Consider the following 11135-nt stretch of genomic DNA (forward strand, 5'->3'; position numbering starts at 1 on the left):
GAGCTGTGAGGGCAGAGACCAGAGGCACAGGATCAGTCCCGGGGCTTGCTTAGCGCAGCTTCACTCCAGGTTCACAGAGAGACAGGGTCTCGTGGGAATAAGGTAGAGTGTGGAAAACGGAATACCTAACGTCCTCTGAGCTGTGTGCATACGCACCCACACACAAATGTGTACAGCACACATGGTTCTGCTGTGTTCATAGGTCCTTGCAGACCTTCCAAAAGACATGCTTCCCTGAGATACACTCTCGTGTTCCCCTCTTTTAGTCAGCACTGAATGTGAACAAGGAAAATTAAAAAATTAATAAAGAAAAGAAAGAAAGAAAGAAAGAAAAGAAGAAAACTCCTCATATGAAGTAGGGAAGAAGAATGAAGACATGGACAGGTGGACTTAGCGAAGCCTCTCTGGAAATGTACACTTGGGGACTTTATTTTGCCATCCCACACTGTCTCTGTTTCAGCTGGTGACTCTCAGCATGCAGTTGTGTGATGTATTCATGATTCAGGGTACTGTCTCTAAGATGCTCGGAGCCTGTCAGAAATCAAACCCAGCTCTGAGTGTGCTGCTGCCAAAGTGGGGCCACCCTCCAGCCCTCAAAGCTAGAGTGCTGAGCAGGATCCGGACTCTAGAAGACTACAGCAGCCAGCGGTGCTGTTGGGTGTACATTTATTAATTGTGACAGGAACACCAAATTTATTTCAGTGCCTTAGCTTATTTACTGCTCCTTTCCCTTCATGTTGAGTATTGACGATGTCAAATGAATATTGATATAGTTAGGTATTGACTTTTTTAATGTATGGCTTGTTCTGCTGCCTTCAAAGTCACATACCAAAGCCAGTGTGTGTCTCCAGCAAAGGCTGTAGATTCACTGTTATAAATGAGGAGTTCGGAAGTGAGGGCCTTTGCAGCAGGGTGCGTTCACAGTCTGAGAAAAGCCATCTGTAAAGCCCAGGGAAGCAGTGAGCAGCAGAGTGAGAAGATGGTCACTCTTCTGCAGGGACACACTGTCCGCTTGCGTGCGTGTCATTGTCTGTAGCAGGCAAGCTTATTAAGGATTTGATGGCAAACGTATTAAATAGTTTTGTTGAGATATGGTAGCAACCACAGTTGGGTATCCTCCATTCTATGGCGATGAGTTTAGTGCTGTTTGCAGTTACCTGTGTCTGGGCTCTTTAGTTTGTTATAACCTAACCCTCCATTACAAAAATCACTCCTCCACTCCTCCAAAAATCACTCCTCCAACAATCACTCCTCCACTCCTCCAAAAGTCACTCCTCCACTACTCCAAAAATCACTCCTCCACTCCTCCAAAAGTCACTCCTCCACTCCTCCAAAAGTCACTCCTCCACTCCCCCAAAAGTCACTCCTCCACTCCCNCAAAAGTCACTCCTCCACTCCCCCAAAAGTCACTCCTCCACTCCCCCAAAAGTCACTCCTCCACTCCCCCAAAAATCACTCCTCCACTCCTCCAAACACAGGAAAGACTACTGTGTCTTTCATTCATGGTTTTATCAGTTAAGAAACTAGTTTTACATTATGTTTTCATGTACATTGAAATAATTTTCATTGCATAAGATGTAAGTGCAGGGCTGGGTAGTGCACGCAGTGAGCAGTGGGCTAAGGACCAGCAAGACCTGGGTTCTGTCCCCACTACCTCAAAATACAGTCAAATAGAAAGAAACTGAGGGGAATATATATATACATATATATATATATATATATATATATATATATATATATATATATATACACACACATACACACACACACAATTAGATTGATTTTATTTACATGAAAAATATGTGTAATGTTACAGATCAAATAATTGAAGCAATTGACAAGCAATAGTCAGGCCTGTCAGATTCTCACCTCTTGTCCCTAAATAGATGCTGAGAACATAATTACTACTCACAGTCACATTAACATTGCTGATAATAATAGCCCTGACCCAGGCTGGCTAGCAAAGGGATTGGAAGGAATAGGGAGAACCAATAACTGCCTTCTGCGTAGGGGCAGAGACAGGTGTACCTTGCATTACATGGAGGCAACTCTCCGCCTGCTCTTCCACTGGCTGTTGAGCCCACATCAATACCACACTTTAGGAGCCAAATTACTCAACAAGCTGCCAATTAGGCTTGCAGTCAGCTGGCTAGATTAGTGGCTAGGAGAGGCTGATGCAGGATTGTTGTCTCTTGAGCCAATTATGCAAGTGAATCCCTTCACCAAGACCGTCTATGGAAGGTGTGAGTGGACCCAGCAGACAGGCTAGAACCTGGGTCAGGAGCAAGAACTAAATCAGGCTATGTTTGCCACAGCCTCAAGCAGGAGCAGAATTGTTCTGTGACAGATGAAGTGGCCAAGCCTTCCTTTTTGTCTTTTCCACTGTTCTTTACGGGAATGCACTACATTTAGAAATCAGGGCCCTTTGTTGCTGTTGTTGTTTTCCAAGAACAAGCTACTGCTTTATTTGACTATTTTTATGGAGTTAAAAAAAAAATTAATGCTGTCTTAGTCAGGGTTTGTATTCCTGCACAAAACATCATGACCAAGAAGCAAGTTGGGGAGGAAAGAGTTTATTCAGCTTACACTTCCACATTGCTGTTCATCACCAAAAGAAGTCAGGTAGGAACTCACACAGGTAGGAACCTGGAGGCAGGAGCTGATGCAGAGGCCCTGGAGGGGTGCTGCTTACTGGATTGCTTCCCCTGGCTTGCTTAGCTTGCCCAGGGATGACGCCACCCACAATGGGCCTTTCCCTTCTTGATCACTAATTGAGAAAATGCCGTACAGCTGGATCTCATGGAAGCATTTCCTCAAGGGAGGCTCCTTTCTCTGTGATAACTCCAGCTTGTGTCACATTGGCACACAAAGCCAGCCAGTACAGACACCATTCTAAACAATGAGAAAGAACAAGGTCTTGGCTACTTTGGAAGTAGATCAAGCCCTGCAGGCCTTCCTGCTTCAGGACCAGTGATCTGAAGTCAGGCAGATTTTGTTTTCACGGTGCCACTCAAGACTAAAGGTGACCATCACCTAACAATTTTCAGAGATGCTTTAAACTGGGCTCATGGTTTTCCTTTCCTTTCCTTTTTTAATGAAAGCTGAATTTCTGCAAGCTTTCGTCCTACAGATCTATTGTGACCAGATGTGTCAGGCAAACATCAGACCTCTGACCCACAAAGTTAAATTAACCCGTTGCACTCACTGAAAAGCCAGAGCTGAGTGTGTACAGACACAGTGTTTGTCGCCTGACACCTGCTCAACAGCCCCCAGACTCAGGGTGGCCACCCCAGTTACTGTTGTGAAATGAAAACTTAGTTTTTTAGAGACTTTGGCCAGATGTTTTTCTTTATATTTTTTGTCTGCTTTTCATCTTGTCTATCCTGTCTTTCTCACAATCTCATAAGTGACAAATGTTTGTGTTGCAATTCAAGCAGGAAGTCCCGTTAGCCAGGGGACTGTCCTCTGGGGATCAGTTGTTCCCACTGAAGCTACAGGTCATGGCAGTTTGACTGTCATGGGCATCAAACCCAGGGCCCTACAAACACTTGGCAAGCACTCTACCCCTGCGGTGTGCCCCAGCCCTTGGACCTCTAATTCACTGAGCCAGTGTTTCATACAATCACTGATTATTGTAATAACCTAATCCCTGTGGAGTGGAGTGAATTTCACAAGTGGTGAGCTCTATTTCTCTTGTCCTGGCCTGAAGCCCTGAAGAAGAGAATACAGAAATATTGGACGTATGACCAGTCGACGGCTCCGTAGTAAATAAGAGAGGGTTAGTCTTTGGGTCTGCAAGCCAGGGAGATAAACCTACTTCCAGTCCCTCTGATGCCAGGTGAGTTTGCCCTTGACTCTAGCTGATATTTCTTATTCACTAGGAAATACATGCCAAAGGACACACGCAAATGGATGTGCACAGTTTAAAGAACAGTAACAAGTTGCACCCGTGCAACCCCACCCACACCAGCACTGGGAGAGTGCTATGTCTGGAGCACTGGGTACTTGTTATTGTCTCTGTCCATGCTTGGGGATTCTCCTGTTGCTCTGTGGAAGCTCTCTGAAGAGTAGCACAGAGTCCTAGCTTTTTTGTGGTGGTAGAAGGGTGCAAGCCAGGGAAGTTGCTATCATTATCCTCAGTCAGGGAGGAAAACCTTCAGTGGATGTGGAAGGCCGGTGTCAGAGCTGAGGTAAGGAGTGCCAGCTGACGAGTGGCCATTGAGAGGGTTAAGCGGCCATTTCAGCCTCTGTCCACACTCCAGAACAGAGGCACCCCAGACCCAGGGACTGAGCTGGGCCGCCACAGGCATCATGTGGGTCTATGAAGAGAGAGAGACCTTTGTCCCTCAGGTCTCAGGAGGAACCGTCATGAGCTCTTCAGTGTTGTTCCTGTGTCGCCTGCTTCTAAAGCCATGAAAGCACAGACCTGTAAGGAAAAGATGGCAGACTGAATATAAAGGAGAAGAGAGTCAGGACTATATTCTGGGCTTGGGGAGATAAGTGTGAGGGCCTGACTTCAGAACTCTAGCACCCGTGTTAAAGCTCAGTGCTACAGCATGGATTGTAATTCCTGTGTTGGGTACAGACAGAGGAGTCCAGGGTCTCGCTGGCCTGGGGCCTACACGGCCACTGAGCTCCAGGCTAAGTCAAAGATGCTGGCTCACAAAGTCAAATGGAGAATGCTAGAGGAAGACCTCTGAGGCATGCACACCCACATACATGGATGGTTATGCATGCATAACTGTAAACTCATAGGAATTCAGGGTACAGCCAGTTATGTTTTGGGTTTGTTTGGTTCAGTTTCATTACATTCAGGGTTTGGGGCAAATGTGAGATATTGCAGGATAAGTTGTATTTTTACCACAGCCCATGCAGCAATGAAAACCCACCCAAGTGTAGAGTGCTTCCTGGTTTGCCAAGCCTTCTTCGCATACATGAGCTTATCCCAGCTTGTGGTTTTTGTGTGCGGTAGGCAGTAGATTCTGTAGGATGCCTGTGTGGTGGGCGAGGGGACGGGGATCAGGCCTCTCAACCCTGCGGTAGGTCTTTACTTCTGGGTTTTCATGTTCTCATTTCAGGAATTGTGGGTGAGAACGCCCAGCCGATCCTAGAGAGCAACATCGGGAACCGCATGCTTCAGAGTATGGGATGGACACCCGGTTCAGGCCTCGGGCGAGATGGCAGAGGGATCTCGGAGCCAGTTCAAGCCGTTCAGAGGCCGAAAGGGTTAGGACTTGGATTTCCTCTACCAAAAAGCACCCCCACCAGCCCTGTCCCCACATCAGGAAAACCTGCCTGAGCAGAGAGAGAACCTGCCGTTTCTGTTGCTGTGCCCCATTGTTATAACATGATCGTAGTGTGTACTGGTTTGAAGCCAACCTCTGACATTGCCTCCAGGCTGCATAGTGTCCTGCCAGTGATAAACATGGGATTCCATCATGACTCACGGTGCTCAAGTACGAACCTCAGTTTCCAGCAGTTTCTAGAGTGGTTGGTCTCGGTTTCCAGCTGTTTCTAGACATGAAGAGCAGTTGGTCTCTTATTTATTTTGATCCTAAATGTCTCCTTTCTGCTGCCTCGCTCAATCCGTGCGTATGTGCGCGAGATGCTTGGACACAGTCGAGCACACCCAGTGAGTCTGAGAGGATCACATTCTCATGATGCCTACACTAAGTAGTTTGGTCCTTCTCTCTCCCCATGTGCTCCCTCTCCCACATGCAGGGAGTCCTAAGCATGTCCAGGAAGGCTTAGTGAGCTCACTTTCCTTTGCTTTGGCTCTGATGAGGGTTTGTAACTGCCATGCCCATTACACTATTTTCAGCAGTGTAGCATAAAGTCGGTCGTCGTCGTCGTCGTCGTCGTCGTCGTCATCATCATCATCATCATCGTCTTCGTCGTCTTCGTCGTCACCAAAGCACTGTCAGCATCATTCCAGTGCAGAGCTTATACACCTTACCTCATTTAGGACGTAAAGTCATCACTAAAAGAAAATGTATTTTTAAATTCATCCTGACTGAACTGTAAACCCTGCCCTCCATATGTCTACCTCTTCCAAAGGCTGGGGTTTAAGGATCAGCTCCAAGATGAAGAAGAGTGGCCTGCTCAAGGTTTAGTCACTGAAGTAAATTATTAAACTCTTGAGTCAGTTTATTCGAAGATATAAATAGCTTTTCCCAAAACTGAAATATCTGGCCTAACCCACTTACCAAGAACAGAAGGAACTGAGGGACCAGTCATTCTCACTTAGTTTAAAATGAAGTGAAACACTATGTTCCTTCCATTCCATTTCTGTCATTCTCTTCATAAGGTCAGAAATTCTAAGTTGTTCTTTGTTCAAAAAATACTGATTTATTATAATGTTCATTAAAAAACCCTGATAATTATTATTACTTAGAATGGCCTCCTTTGCTTCAGAAAAGGTTATGATAACCCATCCTAGTGTATGCTTGAACAAAGCAGTATGAACTTCAATTTTGTAAATTGAAAAAGAAATTAAAATATTTAAGGCAATAGAAAAGGTTTCATCAGGTTAACAGACCTTTCCTACGTGGTCCTCTATAAAAACTGCAGACTCTGTAGTCTGGCAAACATCTACGTTTCTTCTAGGAACTGTCTTTCCTGAGAAGTGGCCGTGGTAAGAAGTAGGCTGGCCAGGACACAAGTGGACCCGTGTTTGTGCCTCACGGAACACTCGTGTTGGGGAAAGCATTGCTGCTGGAACAAGCTCGTGACTAGCAAACTGCCATTTTTAATAGCTGTCTTTCTAAATGCTTACCATATTCACGTAGGAGGGAAGATCGAAGAGAATAATCGTGTACTGGACTCAAGGGTCTGTTCCAAACTTGTCTGCTCTTCTTTGAGTTTTATTTCTTGATGGTCTTGTAAAGCCCTAGGAGGGGACTTATAAATAAAGGCTCAATTTCGAGCCATGGAGAAACCGTGAGGCCACTGAACGCTTGGCTCCAGTCTCCAGAGGAAGTGGCTGCTGTGTCCTTCCCCTGCCCTAGAGGATGCACAGGAGCAGCCCATGTGCTGAGCTCTCTCTGAGCACTTCCCTTCACTGCCCTCCAGACCGTGGGAACCCTCTGCTGCAGCTCCTGCAGCAAGGTCCTCACCAGCTGCTGTGGCACAGTTCTACTTTCACATAAGAAAACTCCTGACTCACAGGTGACTGGGGGCAGTTCATATTCTACTAGTGTTTATCTGTTCAGAGTGGATGACCAGCACTTATAGGAGCACTGACAGCCCCCAGCCCACTGCCAGCTGCCCACAGGTACCCTTCAGCATTCAAGTCCTTATAAAGAGCAGCAAGATGTGACCACGCCCTGGCATACCTGGCCATAGCTGAGAAGTAAACACAATTAAAACAGGAAACTTTCATGTAAATCAGATGTCTGTTCGAGACATGAATCCCACTGGTTTACATTTAATAGAGATTAATAAATCATTGTCAGTTCAAATCAGCTCATGGTGCCCATATCAGTGGAGTTCATGATTTTAACTGTATCATTCCTCTCACCTTTAAATAGTCTTAAGAGATTTCCTCTACTTCCTCATGAATCCACCCTGTTGTTCTGCAAGCCAGTCAGTTAGGGTCTCTTCCCTTCCCATACACTCCCTATGGTAGCCAAAGAATCAGAGCATAGCTGTATCAGCAGTGACACTCCACATTGTGTGTCTTTGATGTCAGCCAGATTTGGGCTGCGGTCATTTCCTCTCTTCTTCCCTCCCTAAATAAAATGTATAAGGCTGAATTCCCTTGAATTCATTTCTTTTTGTTTTTAAATGATCTAGTGACTTTAAAAGTGGCCAGCTATGCTAACACCCACCCATATACCCAGAAGTTGGAAGATTGAGGCAGGATTGCCATAAGTCCAAGACCAACCTAGACTGTGAGAGAGTTTCAGGACAGATGGAGGCATATAGTGATACCCGTGTCAAAAATAAATATCAATGGAAACCCATTACTAAGTGCACCTTACCGGTAAATTGGGCACCGTGTTTGAGCACAGCAGTTTGGGACTGGCTGCAATGATTAAGCAGACAGAGTTGAGACAGCAGGTTAAATGTGCGTGTTTGAGTATGTGTGCACACGGGTGCACAGCAGCCTGTGTTAGTTTGCGGTGGACAGACAGGATTGAGAGGTTCTGCCCTTCATTCATGTTTAACATTTCAAATTTGCATTCCATGCATTTCATTTGGAGCAGATGTTTCGTAAGCGAGTAATCGTTGAAGTACTTTTAAAACCATTTTAACTTGTATTTTGTCTTTCAGAAAGAGAAATGATCTACATTGGTACTGTAAAATGAAGTTAGCAAGGAATAATTTGATTTTTTTTTTTTTTTTTTTTTGTAGAAAATGTCTTGGTTTAACAGAGAAGTGAGAGAATAAAACAGTGAGAACATTATTTCTAAGGCCATTGTCGGTGTGTTTCTGTCCTCGCCTTCTGTTAGGTCTTCTTCCTGGTTCTCCTGTTTGGCAGTGGTAGGGATTGAATCTAAGGCCTTGCCCAGACAAGTGCTCTCCCCAGGCCACGTCTCCACGCCTTCTCTCCTGACATCAGAGTCATGAAAACTTGGGATGAAAACATTTTAATATTCTCTAGGTGTTCTCTTCAGTAGTAGAGTGAGGCTCTGTGTTTGACTCACTGTAGTGGCATCCAGTTAACATTTAAAAGTGCAGTTAATTGTCATTAAGCTCTGGGAATTTCCGGGGTCTCAAGAAAATTTTAAAGAAAAATTCGGCAATGTATTTGACTCAGAAATGTATTCATAACTGATTGGGGCCTCTTCTTGTTTTCTCTGAAATTGGAACAGGCTTGACCTTCCGTTCTTTCTCCAGCTCTATCTTGTGACCAATCCAGCAAGGCTCACGTCTCCTGACATGCTCAGACACTTGAAATATTTTGTAATACCCATCAGACTATTGATTTACTTTGCTAGAAAAGACACTTCACTTTTGTGGTAATGGGATTTTCTTCCACAAAGGTGAGTAGAGTAGTTACATTAAGTAGTTTTTTTAATCCAGCAGGTACTAAATACTCCTCAGTGTAGCAGGCTTGCAGTGATATAAACTTAGCCAACAGGTAGACCATGAAGCCTTCTTCTGCGACGACTCGTTACTTTACACATCTGGCACCTGAAGGAGACTTAGCTTCCTGCCAGGACCGTGATCTACTGTTGCCACCGAGAGTCCTCTCTGTACATTAGTGTCATCACATTGCCAAATCACTGTCACCTCAGCTGTTTACTCCTTCGAGTTAGAGGCCTGAGGTGGCCAACCACAGGTGCCCTGTGTATCTGTAGTTGCCAGCACCCTCTCCTTGATTTGGCCTTTCCAAATAAATCACACACTTTAGCAGTGAGCCTTTTGGCCTGAAGGTTATTAGAGCGTGATCCCAAAGAGAAACAGCCTGCTTATCTTCAGTCTGCTTGCATGTTCCTACAGACTTTCTAAAGGCCAGAGTGATATAAGGCTGTATTCTTAGCACATGTGAAATCTAGGCAGAAAAATCAGGAGTCCAAGGCTAGCCTCATATACAAGTGAGTTTGAAGCCAGCCTCAGCTCGGTCTCAATAAAAACCAGATTTAAAAAGAGCCCAAGAAATATTAATTTCTTCTTCAAGCAACACTCTTTAATAAATTTGGAATGAAAAATAAAACTAACTGAAGATAGGCTTTTCGGAAATAAACAGTTCTGAAGTCCCTAATTGATGTGAACTTACTTGTAAGCCAGAACCGCACAGTTGGAATGGACAACTGAACCCAGAGAAAATCGAAGAGGAGAAGCAGGTTCTGACTGCGTGGCAAACTGGGGTTCTGACATTCCACGCTGGTGGCTCCAGTGCATTACAGAATGTGTGTGGGTGGCCCATGGTGCACAGAAGAGGGATGTTATTCATACTAAGAGTGTTGAGGTGTGTGGGAAGCACTTGGGGGCACATGTTTAAGGCAGGAAGTCTAAAACAGGAAACAGCACCCCTAACAGTACTCTGCTGTAGTATGTGCAGCTCGGGGTTACCGTGATTACCCTCACTCACGTTTTCCTACACCTATCGGGTCCAATCCCCTCCCTACTTTGAAGGCACATCTTGGCCTATGCCACATGATATAAATCACAGGACAGTCCCCAGACTGAGGGACACATGGCCAAGCACACTGGAAGCCAGTGCATTCTGACTCTCGGGCCATTGTTTCTCCATGAGGCCCCTTAACAACCCAGCTAGAAACAAGCAGCAGATTTTCCCTCCCCGACTCAGTGAGTAATTGTCTGCGCCGCAGTGACAGATGTGCAATACAGCAGCTTCTTCAGGAAAAAATTAACAGTTTGTCCAGCATGTCAGCTCGCTCTTTTTAGTGCTTGGGAGGTCTTGGCCCCATTACGGATGATTTAGAAATTGAGGCAACCAAAGCCCAGCTGCCTGAGCTGAGAGCCTTCGTTAGCCAGCCTCATCTGCATTCCAGGACTCGCTCGCATCCAGAAATTGGTGGAGCCCCTCTGGCCACAAGATGAGTATGGGCTGACAATGCCTTGATTTGTTGAGAGAGAATAAATGGGTTTTCCAGAAGATGAGGAAATATCACCATTACTGGCCAATTTGCAGCATTTTATCTGGTCTTCAAACTTGTCACTTTTGTTATTGTTGCATGGTAATTACATAGTGAAACGGAAAGGAAACAAATCCTGGTTACATATTCAGATGGATTGCAAAATCATATAATCCCGATAAATGCCCATTTATGATACACATGGATGAAAGGTTCATTTTAATTTTGAATGGCTAGCTCAGCCATGAAGAGGATATAGGATTAAATTCCAGAGAATCTGACTACATCAAACAAATGGCCTTTCTCTTCACTTGTTCCTCTATTCAGGGAGGTGCCATAAGGCATTTTCACAGACAAGACAGTCTTGACAACACAGGAGTGCCCTGAGCATTGCATTCTCAGAAGAATGAGAATTCTTGGAGTGGATCTTGCTCTGGGGACTGGTATCCTAAGGGCTTCTCTGGAAGCCAGAGACTTGAGTGAAGAATCATCTTGAGAAATGACTCATTGTATTCATCCACTCAGAAACTAGAGATCGCATGCTGTTCTTTATGTCCCTCCCCTTGAAGTAGCTCCTCCCCCTGCCCA

At 45.1% G+C, this 11135-nt stretch overlaps 1 protein-coding gene across 1 annotated transcript in view; it reads left to right on the plus strand.

The window, feature by feature from the left end:
• The window catches only part of Gpatch2 (G-patch domain containing 2), a 135746-nt gene extending 127577 nt beyond the window's left edge, over positions 1-8169 (plus strand). The window contains exon 10 of the mRNA XM_021198659.2: positions 5079-8169. Within this exon, the coding sequence (XP_021054318.1) occupies positions 5079-5299 (221 nt within the window). The 3' untranslated portion in view covers positions 5300-8169. The remainder of the gene's footprint in view (positions 1-5078) is intronic.
• Positions 8170-11135: the final 2966 nt, after the last annotated feature.

This window comes from Mus pahari, chromosome 5, assembly GCF_900095145.1.
Source record: "Mus pahari chromosome 5, PAHARI_EIJ_v1.1, whole genome shotgun sequence".
Lineage (NCBI taxonomy): Eukaryota > Metazoa > Chordata > Mammalia > Rodentia > Muridae > Mus > Mus pahari.